The sequence below is a fragment of the Diospyros lotus genome, chromosome 12 (assembly GCF_014633365.1).
Source record: "Diospyros lotus cultivar Yz01 chromosome 12, ASM1463336v1, whole genome shotgun sequence".
Classification (NCBI taxonomy): domain Eukaryota; kingdom Viridiplantae; phylum Streptophyta; class Magnoliopsida; order Ericales; family Ebenaceae; genus Diospyros; species Diospyros lotus.
In genome coordinates this window covers 9,399,320-9,414,676 of record NC_068349.1, presented here as the reverse complement: position 1 = coordinate 9,414,676, position 15,357 = coordinate 9,399,320, and the positions used below count along the sequence as shown (strand labels likewise).

Below are 15,357 nucleotides of genomic sequence, written 5' to 3'. Positions count from 1 at the left end.
TCCCTTTTCCCCTTTCCCCTTATAATGAGATAGATAGAGAAAAAAAGAAAAAATGATAAAAAAGAAGAAAGGTAGAAAAAATCAATATTCATCCCTCGCTTTTTGACAATGAGCAAGGGTGTGCAAAAAATAGGCAAACTGATTTAACTGAACCAAACCGACTAGCCTTGATGGTCAATTCAGTTATCCATTTAGCAAAAAATCTGGTAGTTAGTTCGATTCGATTATTTGAGTAAAAATAATTGAATCACCCATCAACCCACATAAGCATAACCCTCGACCCAAGTTTATTGTTCAACCCCTGCACACCCAATAGCCCGAGAGCCACCTCCACCAGTCAAAGGTGACAACATCGAACCCTAGGTCCCTAATCGACTAACCCTCACCTCATCATCGCCATCGAACCCGAATGTCGTCGACTTCTCCCCCACCCAACCCCTCTGCACCCGATAGCCAGAGAGTCACCCCTCCCGATCGAATGCGAGAGAAAATCGAACCCTAACCAGCTAACCCTTATCGTGCCTTCGTCGTCGGCTGCCTTTCTTTCGTCCATTCGTTGTCGCCCTTTCGTTCCTTCTCTGTCAAAAAACCAAGAATTAGTAATTTTGAAACCCTAACCCTAACTTGTGTTCAGATTCAATTTGTTCATTTGTTAGTTTCTTTATCAGTTTGTTCATTTGTCAATTTATTTGTTTGTACATTTGTTTAAGATTCAAGATTGTTCCTTAAATTCCTTTGTTCATTGGAATGATGTCGTAAAGTGTATGTTGGATGCTCTTTTTAATTTATGGTTATCAATCAGTTAATCCTTTTCTAAGTCCTCTTAGTGTAGAATTTCTATTTTTATATCATTGCTCACTTTCAAAAACACCAGTTGGTCCAATTCTCTTTCTTGTTAATTTGCACAATTTGTATCTTGTTTTGTTCTATTTTTTGTCATTCAATTTTCGATTTCACATTGGTGTTTTCATATTTGGAATAGAGGCAATTAAATCTTATTGTGATTCTGAATTTTCTTTTCATTTTTCAATTATTGTCCTTGGCTGCTATTATTTTTCTACAAATAAGGTTGAATGAATGAATGTTAATTTTTGTCATTCGGTTTCAGTTATATCAGTTTTTGTGTAGGTTCAGTTCAACTTTTTGGATAGGTTTTTGGTTCGATTTTCAGTTCGGTTAGCTCAAATTCAGAATCAATTAGTTTAGTTTCAATTAATTCGATTAGTGTAAGTGTTCAGTTTGGTTCGATTATATGTTTAAAGTTAGTTCGATTTGATTAGTTCGATTAATCAAGGAGTTCAATTCAATTATAATTGAATGCATACCCCTAACAATCAGGGGGGAGGGATTTGGGACATGAGTAGGAAAATTTTGAAGGAATTTTAGTCATTTAAGAAAATTAACAGTGATAAGGACAAAGAATAAAACAAGTTTAGTAAAGTTAAAAAATATTTAAGTCTTTTATCATTTCCAGAACAAGAACCACACCACACCCAAAAACTGGGGTTTAGGTCGTGGGAAAGAACTTTAATGAGAATAAAGAGTCGAAAGTGTAATGCAACCAGAAATTTAATGTAACTACAATGGAGGACAACAAATTAACCCGAGAGCCTTCAGACATTGACAAGAAACCTTTACATCATTTCAAGGCAAAGGGTTAAAAATAATATATATTACCAAACAGGGTAACAATATTTCTGCATGTAAGAATACAATCAACAACACGAGCAAGCAATAAGAAGATTGATCTGCTTGAATTGACATCAATACATCGTTTACACATCCATGGCTGGGCCCTCCCTCGGACCATGTCTCAGAACATGGTGTATCCATAATGATCATCCTCATTGTTCATTTGAATATAAAACATTATGGCTACAATAAATATGACGTAGGATGAAAGCTGCAATCCCAGGGCTCCCCACCCAATCACACCGGCATGCTTCAAGATAACGGGTATGGCGATGCTGCCAATTGCTGAAGCCCCTGTCAAGAACTTAGTCGCATCCACCCAGCTGTTTCAACAATTGGTTAGAGACAAGCAAGTTCAAACAGTATTTCCATGGCCAAAACAAACTTAGGAGGAAGGTTTATTGTCAGTTAAGGGAAAAGACGAACCTATTTGAAGATTCAGAAAACAGAACCGAGGTATCAGAACCCGCAAAAAACAGCAGCGGCATGGGAAGAAACACATACATAATTGCTGCAAGATTGTAATATTTGCAACATCAATCTCAAATATTATATCATTCAACAATATACCTCAAAATTCTGAATTCTTATTACGGAAAATTGGTTACTAAAAAGAAAAGAGACCAATCAGCAATCTACCTCCCTTCCCCCCCCCCCCCCCCCCCCCCCAATTGCGGTTACATGTTAAGACATTAAAGCTAATTTTTAAGTGAAGGCTGTATACTAGTCCTCAAGAAAAGTCTAAGCCAGATCACATAAACAATAGCCTGGTTGTCTATGAGTCAAACTGTTAAATGGAAAAAGACAGATAGGATACGCATTAATCTATTCCTTCTACTTGGGCAAAGGTTAGGTGTTAGGTGCTATCTTTAGTAAATGAAGATAGTGCCTGGACACTTGTATAAAGACTTGAACAATCTATCATTTCTAGAAGCATATATTCATTTCCAAAGGCAGAAAAGGAAAAAAATGTGTGCACAGATGCACGTGCGTGCGTGAGAAAGAGAGAGAGAGAGAGAGAGAGAGAGAGAGAGAGAGAGAGAGCAACAAATCAGAATGAAAGTCCGCTTATGAAGAAGAAATCAACTGCAAGCATGATGAATGAACAAACGAATGAATGAATGCATCATGCCACCGGAATTTGTCATTCAAAAGCTGTTTCTAGGATCAAGTTTCTTGGAAGCAGGTCTCCTTGAAGGATTCTATGTAAAACCCACATGTCGCAGCCAGTCAAAATATGGCATCTGAACTTATGATTGAATAGGCAAATATACAAATTCGATGAAAAGAACCGAAGTTGCACATATAATTGATAAATCTGGAGCAATAAAACTAGAAACTTCTCTGAAGGCCACAAACTAACTGATGGCATATTTCCATACCACCAACAGGTGGACATGGATATTGATGTGTTTTGATTAAAAGAGCTCTATGACCAAGGTGATAAATAGACCATAGTCCATTCAGTTTAGTTATTCCAGGGACATCTATGTTTCCTGATAATTTTAAGAGTAGAAATTTTATCCTTAATCTAACAAGAATTAGCTAACCAATCCAAATAAAAGATGGGGGCACCTAAACCATCTGAATTGCTTGAAGACAAGGACCGGAAGATTTCATATCATTTGAAATTAAACCCGGCTATGTATATGCAAAAATGGTGTGTGGTCCTATGCTTTCATATCTTGTGGTTTGAAATATCAACTAATGAAATTGTTACATCTAACTGATTGTTTCAAGCATACAGTTTAAGGATGAGAAAACACAAATTGTAAAAATGCGCTAAAAAAAGTAACTAAAAATAAAAGTTTTAGACCAAAAGCCTTTTCACCACCTACCTGTTAGCATTGGCCACCAATTATTGTACAATGCACATGCCTGCACCATCATCAAAATAAATATAACAGACAAATATTAATTTTGTTACAATAAGCTGCAACTACAAGTGACTAATCTGGGGACAGTTAACAGGAAATAATACAACTAACCAGAACTTGTAACACAATCCCTCCAGAAACCAAAATTGCCAAGAAAGCAAGTTTCCCAGTGTGCAAGCAGGCTCTCACATAACCTGGTATGTCTGCCATACTTTAACTTGCGTCACCTCATAAAGGGAATGGCTGAAATAAACATTTATAATTGTTACATATAGAACAAGGACAAAGAGGTGATGAGTATGAAAAAAGAAATATCCCAAAATAGATAACTCAGGCGAAAGAATACAAAAGGACATTCTCAATGCAAGAGGCTTCCCACTTTGCAAGGGATGGAAGATTGTTATTTCTGTAAGCAACCTTACCCTTACTTTGTAAAAAGGCTATTTTCATAACTTGAACTTGTGACTTTTCAGTCAAAAAGGAGTGACTCTATTATTGCTACCAAGGCTCACCCTCTCAGGCAATATAGATCACACATCAAAAAAAGACATACCACAATATCTAGTGAATTAGATGAAGGTAAAGTTCATTAATCCACTTGGTTACTCCATTGTCAAGGCAAGCCCTAGACAAGCTGTAAAGTCGGAGGTCCTTTGATGGACTATTCTGGGTGTTGCACTCTGTCCTGCCTTTATATAAGGTGCAGGTGGATTGACGTACCCAGGTTCACTATGTTGTAAGCACAATAAAAAATCATTCACTACTAATATAGATTCTTTTAGCATAAAAAAATAAATATAAATATGGTCATGATCAAACTTCAAAATGGTATAACACAACACCAAATTCTCTTGCTAGAGACAAAAAATCAATAAATGCGCTATAGAGTTTCAAAATTAGGTTATCATAGTCACTACCAGTATAGAGAAAATATTACTAGAGAATCCAAATGATTCAACCTAGAAATGGCCTTTTTGACAAATATCTATCCAAACTAAAAATAATCTTAGCCTTAGCAATGGATGAACATACTAAAGACATCTAGGAAAGGTGTCAAAACCTCGGTGCATGCTATTTGCAAATGATATTATCTTGGTAGATAAAACCAAAAAAAAGCGTGAATATTAAACCCAAGATATGGAGGATTTTAGAATGAAAAGGTTTCAGTTAAACTGATTGAAACCAAATACATAAAAAGTAGATTTAGTAAAAAAGGATAATGCTAACCATTGCCCTAAGATGAAGTAAATACACCTTGTTTTCAAACAAGGTGCATTTATTGCACCTTGTTTTCAGCCCAAAAACACTTCTATTGGTTGATGATAAAATGCATCGTGTTTTATAACATTTTATCAACTAATAAAATTGTTTTGGAACTGAAAACAAAGTGCAAAGATACACCTTGTCTGAAAACAATATACATTTATTGCACCTTAACCATTGCCCTAAGGGATGGTTAGCAATACCCTTAGTAAAAATACATAAGTGGATGATGTTATGGTGAGACTTAAAAATCAAGCTATCCCATGAAAAAGATAAGTTCAAATATTCAATCATACAAAAATATGGAAAGATTAATGAAAATATACCCATCAGTGTAGTCAAAGGCAATCGCCTTGCTTTCCTAGGCGTTCGGGCTTCTCAAGGCTCCATGGAAGTGTCTTGTCTACCTCTAGGCAAGGCAGCTTCAATCAAGTGACACCTATGCCTTCAATCAAGTGACACCTAGGCAAGCGCCTCATATGAGGCTAAAGGTGTTGAAAGCGATCGCCTAGGCATGAAACGAAGGTAGGAATCATCCCTAAAAATAAAAAAAAAGCATACACATAGATGTTAAAGGCGTGCCTAGGCACAAGGTGCCAGTTCGACACCTCAACTGGGCCCAGGTGAGGCGTTTTCCGGGAGGCGTGTGCCTTGCACAGCGAGGCGCCAGGGTGTGAGGTGCGCCTAGGCGCACCTTTAACATCTATTGCATAGATGTTAATTTTTTTCCTTTAAAAAGCCACCAACTCTCTTTTTAATCCTCTCTCTTCTATCTCTGCAAACTAGCTACTGTCCACTGCCCCCACGCCACTGTCCACCACCATCTTGTCTATTTTCTTCTTCTTCTTCTTCTTCTTCTTCTTCTTCCAAGATCTGATTTCTTCCCCTTTCTTTTCTTTATTCCAACACTACGACGTCTACTGCCACTGTTGTCATTCACCTTCATTGTGACTTGCTGCCACCACCACCACCACTTCTTCTTCTTATTTGAACCCAGAAGATCTGGCTTTTGGCAATGAAATCAAATCTGAATTTTATCTTCTGCTTCTAATTTTTCTAGTGACAATGAAATTAGACGGACCCACTAGATCACTGGGATGAGATGAACCCAATGATCTGCTGGGTTCATCACACAGGTGATTCAACACCCCAGCAAATTGGTGGAGTGTTGAATCATCCCCAGCACACCCGGTCTTCGAAGCCATCACTGAAGCTTTATTTTTAAAAAAATTTATATAGACATAATATATTTATGTTTGTATATTATATAATAGTATTTTTACAATATTTGAGAGTTTGAGTTTGAACTTTGATAATGTTTTTAGTTTAGAATTTGTATGATGAATGAATCAACTTTGATGTTGTTAGTTTAGAATTTGAAGATGATGAATAAATGAATGATATACATGTATTATTATTGATAATTTGATAATTGTTTATGATTTTACAAGATTTTAAGTTTTTTTTCTAAAAGGTGCGCCTCGCGCCTCAAGCTCCAGGACCCTTTGCGCCTCGATGTACCTATCGCCTTTCAAAACTATAGGCATACAAATAAACACTTACAAATCAAAAACAAAGAGGAAAATAGAAGCAAAATGGGAAAGAAGGAAGATAATTGTTTGAGTCATGTTATTGTTCACGCAATCAGAGTAAGATGCCTTCCTAATTTATTCCCTTTTCTTTCATCTTTTGTAGTAAAAAGGTCACCATGACATGGAGCACAAGAAAGTGAGTTGGAGAAGAGCCATTTGGGGTCGGCTAAAGCTTCAAGGGCCAAGGAGTTCTGATGAGTGAAGTCACTTGCTGATCAACCCATAGTGCGTGGCAACACATGGTTAACTTTCCAAGTTGCTGCTCTTAATCAGCACACAAAAGGGTGATAGGCAACACCTCCGATGGCCTTCCCTCTCTTTGATTCTCTCTCTAGCCTAGTGATGCAATTGACGCCCAATCTCTATGTTTCTTCTCTTTGGAATTCTAGTTTGTTGCTTTCTTTATAATTGGGCTATTGATGATTACTTCATTATGCAATTAGTTTAGTTTTTTGTTCATTCTATTTACTAGTAATAAATTTGTTTCATTAAGTGGAAGTGGGAAAAAAATAAAAAAAAAAAGATCAAGCCTATATAATTTTTTGCAAAATCCCAAAGATGTTTATTTGGACATTATGCAATTTTTGCAAGATCATAAAGTTCTTTGTTTGAATGTTATTAAAATAATTTCTACTAGGAGTATTTTCAAAGTCTTATATGCATTATCTAGTGATCTTTTTTAATGTTAGATATGCTTATTAATTTTTTGTCAATTTGGCGCCTTCCTTCAGTCAAGTGAGTGCTTTTTTGGGCGCTTACTGCCTCAGCCAATATAATCTGTCATAGTGCCTTAAGAGCATCTTTTGCCTTTGACTCCCCTGAAACCTATAGAATTAAGGGATGAGGTTGGAATGGAAAAGTGCGTCCAGCGTTTTATATGATATTAAATTCCATAAAGACTAAAATTTGCTTTATAGAATGGCTTTGTTGTATAGCACAAAATATTGGACAGTAAAGCACCACCAACAAGGAAATATGAGCATAACAGATAAAGACTGTGTCATGTACTTAAGCTATTAGGCCTTTACAAAATAAAAGGGAATTAGCATAGCTGGAGGAGTGTTCCAATAGTGCAAGTTGTACAAGTTGTATTAGATATTGGTAACCATTTTGGCGCCAATCTGCACCTGAGGATCAGTATAAAAAGAACTGAACCAGCCATTTCAAACTATGAAAAATCAATAGAAGTAATTCAAATTCCCTCCCCATTTCTCCCTTTCTCTCTCTCTATCAAACTTTCCCCTCTCAATTCTCTAATTCTTTCCCCACTCCCTCTCATTTTCCCCGCCTAATTCCTTCTCAAATAGCTGAGAATTCCCCTGCCAGATCTAGGATCTGACAGAATGTTGCTATGGATATATGACCATACCAAAAAAGATCGGAGAGGCTCCTATGGAAGATAAGATGCAAGAAACAAGATTAAGATGGTTCAATCATGTGAAAGAAAACTAATATAAGCTCTTGTGACGAGAGGGAATGGAGTGGAATAAATGCTTAAACAAAAGGTGCGGAGAAATGCCACGAAAACTTGGTGAAAATTTCTTGCATATAATATGAGTTAATAAGGATCTTTCAGCAGATATGGACATAAATAAAGATGATTGTGAACTAGAATTCATTAGCCAACCCCACCTAGAGGTATTCAGGCTTGATATGTTGTTGTTGTTTCCTGCAAATCTACAACAATAATAATCACAAACCTCAACTATATGAATTCTGTGGATGTCTGTATATGGCCAAAAGATACTACTGTACTTAGTTATAGTAACTTGTACTTAACATCCACTCTCAAACAGCAAAACTGGCTTTCCCAAACCAATCCTCCCCATCTAAAAGCTTGTCTTTACCAAATCTATCACATAGTATACACAATGCAGGGTTGCAAATTCATCTAGACTTCCCAATTCAGAGTTGATCAGCACATAATTTACAAAATGAAATTAAAGTTTGTTCAGTTAGAGCTGAACCTAATTTTACGGTCTTTCCCAAATACAACACAAAAAAAATCCCGGTTATTAACAGGATTTTCAGGAACTTTTCAGGCAAAATTAGGGCCCGATGAAGTAATTGCATCTATTCCGAGATTCGTGGAGGAATGAGATAATATTTTAGATTGTTCGTGATAGATTCAATAATTTTCTTGCTTCCAAAACAAAATCATTAAAATCTCAAATTTGAATAAACAAAAATTTCAAGTACGACATTGAATGCGATCAAGTAACACAAAAGTTCTTCAACCCGCTAAAAAGGAACGAAAACTCAGCACTGCAGATAACATATATATATATATATATAACATCCCTCGAAGCATGTTCATCCAATCAGACATTGCTACAACCAATCCATCCATATAATTATATTTATAAAGGTATATACATAAACATGTAATTGTTCAAGAATCGGCGGGCAATCGAATGATGACATCGACGAATTGCTTACCAGAAAAAAAGGTTAATGTGGGGAGACACCGAGGGTTCGATCGAAGCAACGGGTTTGAATCTTGGGTTTTTTCTTCTTGTTTTGGTTAAAATTTGGTTGCCGAAAACAGAGAAAAATCTTTAGGGTTTCGAGCAGTGGCAAGCTTTTCTAACCTTAGAGTGGAAGAATGAGAATCTACTGGTGCTTCCACCAGACCGTCCCCGCCTATTTCAGGACAGCTACAAAATTGGATGCACGCCGGTGTAAAGTCCAGAAAATATGCAAAATTTAAGTTTAGAAAAAGAAATCGGTTTAACTACACTTCGCCCTTGTTGTTTGGACTATATCAAATGAACCCCTCAAAAGTTCCACTTTTAACATTAACTTACCCTCTCTGTTGGACTATATCAAATGAACCCCTCAATTTCCACTTTTAACACTAACTTACTTTCATGACAGTGGAAAGGCTCTAAAAAAATTATTTTTATGGGTTTTGTTGAAAATATTTTTTAATATATTTTTATTTTAATATTTTATTAATTAATAAAATATTTCAATATATAATATGTTTTAAATTTCTATTCTTGTTTCTACTAAATATAGAATTAGTGACAACAAATATTTAATTTATTATAGTTAAATAAAATATATATTTAAAATACAAGATAAATGATATATTAATTCTTAATCAAATAAAAATATTTTTCATCTACTAAATGCCGAATTATTGAAAGACAATATTTTATTTAGTGCGAATTGTCAATTTAGTCCTGTACTTTTATTTAGGACATACTCTTATTTTAAAAAAAATAAGTTATTATAATTTTATATTTCAGCCAAAATAGCCCCCATGCTTTGAAAAAAAAAAAATAATCATTGTATTTAAAGACTCAATACTAAAGATAGTTTGAAATTTAACATAACTATAATACCATTAAACCCAAATTGAACACATGATTTAAATATTATTTTGAGGATTTAAGCTGCATTTAGTATGTGAAATGTGACTCATATTGATGGGAATTTTATTAAGTTAATGTGATTTGAAGTTTAGTATATTAGATTTGTGAAAACGTAGCTTTCTATAAAAAATATATTATCATATTTTATGAAAATTACATTTTCATCGTCGAATTTTATGCTAATATATTATATTTATTTGTAAATAAATTTATCCTTAACCAACAATACAAAACATTAACACCAAAAAATAAAAATTTTATTTTATCTCAATCCACTTTCTATTCTCTACTCAATTTGTTTATCCAATCTCTAATCAATTTTGCAATATATATATATATATGAAACAAATATTTTGTATGTTTGTGTCCTTTTTTATAAATAACTAGCGTATGTCCGCACCTAAAGACACAATGTAAATAATATTAAAATTAAAATACAGTTATAACTTATACATATTATGTTGAAAATTTGTGAAGAACTTGTAACAATTTTGCTTATATTAAACGCTCTATAAAACTAAAATAAGAAACAAACATATAAGATTTATAATATTCACAAATATTGCAAATCTAAATATAAGAGCAAGTAAAAAAAAAATATTTGTAAACATTGAACAAAAAATATAAATTAAAGTTATTATATACTTGTTAACATTTTGTAATAAAAATAACTCGGCCTATTTGTACATGACATAATAGCACTTATATCAGGTATAACACTACCTTCCAAGCATTTGCCATGTTTCCATAACACTCTGCAAAGTATGGCTAAATTCTAAGTGCTTATTCATTTTTAGCAATGCACATTTAGAAATCACGTAGCTGAAAGATAAGAAAAACAACAAATTCAGATATCAAAAGTGTAACGACCCGTTAGTGGGTCTAGAAATTTATTACTATTTTAATTATAAAAAATTTGGAGATTTGCTCTATTAAATTGAATGTTGAGAAATATTCTTATGTGTCAAAATTTATGTATTTAAATTCATGAATTGGGTTACCCATTTGGGCCAAGTGTTTAAGGTTCATGAATGTGATGGGTTTAGAGAAATCCCATGGGCCTAAAATGAATTGTGCAAATAACAAAGTGGGCATGGGCATTATATATATTTTTATATATATATATATGTGTGCATATCTTGATATGGCAAAATTTATATAAATAAATTATGTATTAAATTAATGGGTTGGTCTTTGGAAACTTGGGTTGAGCCCAATAGGAGATTTTGTATATTGCAAGTGTTGTATGGTTGTGAAGCCTATTGGGCTTAATGTTATGTTGAGGCCCTTTTGGTGGGCTAATGGAAATGGGCCATTATAATTCATTAAGCCAATAAGTTGGGCTTGAGCCCATGTAAGTGTATGATTGGATTTTTGAATTTGGGCTTAGGCCCATGTGTAAAATATAAGAGATGGAATTTAATAAATAAAATTATATATATATATTTGTATTTTGTGGATTAAAAGAAAAGAATTGTAAAATGCAAAGTGACCAAATGGTCCTTGCTTTATTGAAAAATGTAAGGGCAATCAGGGAATTTCATAACGAGATTGAATAAAGAAAAGGAGAGAGAAATAAGAAAAATGAGAAATTCCAAAAATAAGCATTTGATATTTTGAATTGTGTAAGTGTGCAAGGGGGCAAAAAGGTAAAATTGGCCAAGGGAGTGGTTAGAGAGTTGATGGGCGACATTCCCTTCCCCATGCTTTCTTTTCTTTTGCTTTTTCTCCATTCTTTCTTCCTTTTTCTTATTCCCTTCAGCAGAACTTCTTCTTATTCTTCTTCTCCATTTTGATATCCATGGAAGCTTGAAGTGAAGTTGCAGTTGGATGCATTCTTCTCCTTGGATTTTTCTTCATCATTAAGGCAAGTTCTTCTTGCATTTCTTTTTGTTATGCAAGTTTCTACTCTATTCATTTTACATTACAAGTTCACGTTGATTCTCTTTGATAATGCAAACTTTGGTTTTTTTTCTCTTGGGTCAAGTTGGTTTCCTTCTTGGTTCATTTGTCTTCGAATCTTTTATTTTATTAGAAGATCTAATCATGAGCTTATATTGATTAGTGGATTATTTTCTCATTTTCTTAACTTTGTGTTTTATCATTGGTGGGTCTTTTTGAGAGTTTTCATTAGGGTCTAGTTCACCCTAAATTCTCAAATGAATGACACTTGATTGATTAGGAATGTTAGAGAAGCAAGATTTGGTGTATCTTGCTTGGGCTGTTGAGTTTTGTGGGTTGTCGTTGTTATTTTTAAGTTTCAGGCCTCTGTTGGTCGACCAACTATTTCTATCGGTCGACCAAGTAAGTGTTTTGTTCTCAGTTAGTCGACCAAGCATTTCTATCGGTCGACCAAGTTTGTGTTTTGTTCTTCAGTTGGTCAACCAAGTATTTCTATCGGTCGACCAAGTAAGTGTTTTGTTCTCTGATTGGTCGACCAAGTATTTTTATCGGTCGACCAAGTTCATGTTTTGCTTTCTGTTAGTTGACTAAATATTTCAATCGGTCGACTAAGTGTTTCGGTAGGTCGACCAAGTGATAATTTAAGCTTCTGTTAGTCGACCAAGTGTTTTTACTTGGTCGACCAAGTCCCTATTTAGTTGACTAACTCTTCTTCATCGGTTGACTAAGTCATCAGTCGGTTGACTAACTCTTCCATTTGGTCAACCAACATAATGCATTGTTCTTTTTTTTTGGTCTGATTCTTTTCTAATGCTTGAAATTCTTCCCCAAAGCTCTTGTGATATTTTAGTTGGCTTCGAAATCATCTCGTGGATATGTAAGTGTCCCCAAAATGGGGAAGTTAATTAATAGTGGGAATTAAAGATGAAAATCATGAGTTTTTTAAATGGTGAATTCATGTAATCAACTTGTTTGACCTTGAGAAATAGTATGAAAATGAATCCCAATGAATAATGCTAAATCACGTGGTAAAAATACCATTAGCTCATGTGATGATATAATCTTGAAATGCCTAAGGACGCACGATGATCATGACGAGAACATTTATAATAATGAAGCAAGTCGATATGTTTACTTGAAAACCTTCATGAGCATTGCATGGTATTACTATTCATGGTATGGAAATTAATCTCAATGAATGATGCCAAATCATATGATGAAAATATCATTGGCTCATGTGTGGATATAATATTGAAATGGCTAAGTGCACATGATGATTATGAGGAGAACATTGCTAATAATGAAGCATGTTCGATATGTTTACTTGAAGCTTACATGAGCATTACGTGATATTATTATTTGCGCACTTATTATTTTGCACGGCGACTATGTACCATGAGGTGAGAAAATGATATCCTAAAGAGCGCCTGACGTGGGTAAGGTGGCCATAAACCCGGTAGGCGATGCTCAAGCCAAGCGAATGGCTAAATGATTTTTCTATGTATATGTATGCATGCATGTGAATGAAAGGCCTTGAGGGCCGATATGCTGCATGGAAAATTATATATTCATGAGAAATTAAATGATGCATGAAATGCATAATGATCATGGTATGGAAATGATCATAATGGTTGAGAAATAAAATGATGCAAGAAATGCATAATAAGAATGGCATGGAAATGATCATAATGATTGAGAAATAAAATGATGCAAGAAATGCATAATAAGAATGGCATGGAAATGATCATAATGATTGAGAAATAAAATGATGCACAAAATACATAATGATAATGGCATGGGAATGATGATAATGATGGGATCTAATGGGAAATGCTACTCGTACTAGGGAAGTCGGATTTATTCCATTTTGGTTTATCCATGCCTTGACTCTATTGTCTTGATTTGTTATAATATATACTTGCTGAGCCTCGTGGCTCACCTTGCTTATTCCTGTCATTCCAGATAAGAGATAAGCTATTGCTGAGAACGAGTCTAATGAGGTTAGAGCCCGGGTTTAGTTGTGTACAGAGATGTCCCAGCCTCAAGATCTATGGGTGTAATGTTGAGGGCAGAAAATAGAGGGTTCGATTTGTTGTTAGAACCCTAGTGCCCCTTTATTTGAAAAATGTATGGGCGGTAAGCCCAATATGATAATGTAAATGGTGTGTAATATTTATTTTGAGCTCCTATTGATAGTGAGCAAATATGAAGATATTTTATTTTGGCTCTTGATGATTAGTAAGCAAGTAAAAGAAAATATATATATATATGGTGTTTATTTTGAGTTTATTGTTCTTGTATCCATTTTGTGACGATCTCCTTTCGGATTTTCTATGCTAGCGGGATGATCCGAGAGAATGCCGTTACAAAAAGATTGTCAATTTAATCTCAAGATAGGAAGGAATAAAATATTATACTCTCAAATAATGAATATATAAGAAGTAGTTGTGTTAAAATTGAAGATTGACAACAACATTAGTTATAGTTATCTTAATTGAGGCTAATTGGTACTTAATGGCCTACTACTTTTGCTAGTTAGTTCTTTATTGAACCCTTCATCTCCATCTCTCTATGCATAGACATCTGTCCACATAGTGGCTTGCATATATAAAGTTTTCATTTATCCTTCTTCATTATTGAATGAACAATAAATCACATTAAAAACTATTGTTCGAGCAAATTAAATGGAATATTAAGAAAGAGCCTTGCATAAAAAAATAGAAAATAAATTGAAGAAAATAGCTGATCACTTTCTAAAACTACAACACCTGAAAATAGGAAATTGAGTTTTTGAAACTAATTAAAAATGTAAAAGATTAAGAGACCTGATAATATATTGCACCCAAAAAAATAAGACTATCAATTCGTAGTAGATTGCTCTTATAAACAACATTACAGTGCTCCAGAGCTTGTACAGCTGATGTGCAACCCCCAAATGCACATCTTCTTATGCATCATCAACAACATAATCTCATCTGATTAGCATAAGGCACATCACATATAAAAACCAAAACTAAAAAAAAAAATAGAGATTATACAATGCCCATGAAAACTCCAATCCATTCATAAGGAATTAAGGAAACAAGGAAATAATCAATTATTGGGTATTATTATTATTATTTTAAAATTCAAATACTAAACCTTCTCAAGTGCCACCAGCAGCATTTGCCATTTGTTGCCTCTATTGCGAGCATCGTCTGTCGTGTCCCTCCTTCTGCCGCTTGCACTGCCTTTTATTGTCTGTCGCCCCCTGTTGCGAGCACCATTCGTCGTGCCTCTCATTATGTCGCTCGCACTGTCTCGCCTAGTCACCTCTCCATTGCCTACAAACGACCGTCACCCCCTTTCACACCACATCTCGGACTGTCATCACCTTATTGCCAGTCGCTCATAGTGCATCGTCCCCACCCCCACCGCCATTGTCCTTTCCACCCACTCTCATTGCCGTAGCACCCGCCGACCCCCTTACTGCTGTCACATCCGTCGATGGTGTTGGTGGGTGGGTTTGTGAGAGAGAGAAAAATAGAGGCAATGAGTGAGGAAGTGAATGGGAGGGAATATCATTCATCCCAGTCAATCTCAACCATAGATATACATTCAAAATTCATCTCATCCATTGAAATGTCTTTCTCATACATGTTACATATTTTC

The 15,357-nt window shown here is 34.8% G+C and overlaps 1 protein-coding gene across 2 annotated transcripts; it reads right to left on the bottom strand.

Moving 5' to 3' along the window:
- Window positions 1-1,730: 1,730 nt before the first annotated feature.
- On the bottom strand, window positions 1,731-9,115 carry LOC127814025 (vacuolar protein sorting-associated protein 55 homolog). 2 transcript variants are annotated; one of them, XM_052355244.1, is made up of 5 exons: window positions 8,864-9,115; window positions 3,681-3,812; window positions 3,531-3,570; window positions 2,119-2,203; window positions 1,731-2,015 (listed from the first exon to the last, which is right to left on the bottom strand). In XM_052355244.1, the coding sequence occupies exons 2-5, from the start codon at window positions 3,777-3,779 to the stop codon at window positions 1,814-1,816; spliced, it is 426 nt and encodes a 141-aa protein (XP_052211204.1). In that variant the 5' UTR covers window positions 3,780-3,812; window positions 8,864-9,115; the 3' UTR covers window positions 1,731-1,813. The 2 variants fall into 2 exon arrangements, with proteins under 2 accessions (XP_052211204.1, XP_052211205.1); XM_052355245.1 differs by having other exon boundaries at window positions 9,016-9,112.
- Window positions 9,116-15,357: the final 6,242 nt, after the last annotated feature.

Bases quoted from the DNA above. Each gene is read 5' to 3' on its own strand.
- LOC127814025 (XM_052355244.1), bottom strand. From the start codon at position 3,779: ATGGCAGACATACCAGGTTATGTGAGAGCCTGCTTGCACACTGGGAAA. The intron at 2,204-3,530 runs GTAGGTGGTGAA...ACAATCTTGCAG, and splicing joins TTGGTGGCCAATGCTAACAG to CAATTATGTATGTGTTTCTT. The intron at 2,016-2,118 runs GTTCGTCTTTTC...TTGTTGAAACAG, and splicing joins TTTTCTGAATCTTCAAATAG to CTGGGTGGATGCGACTAAGT.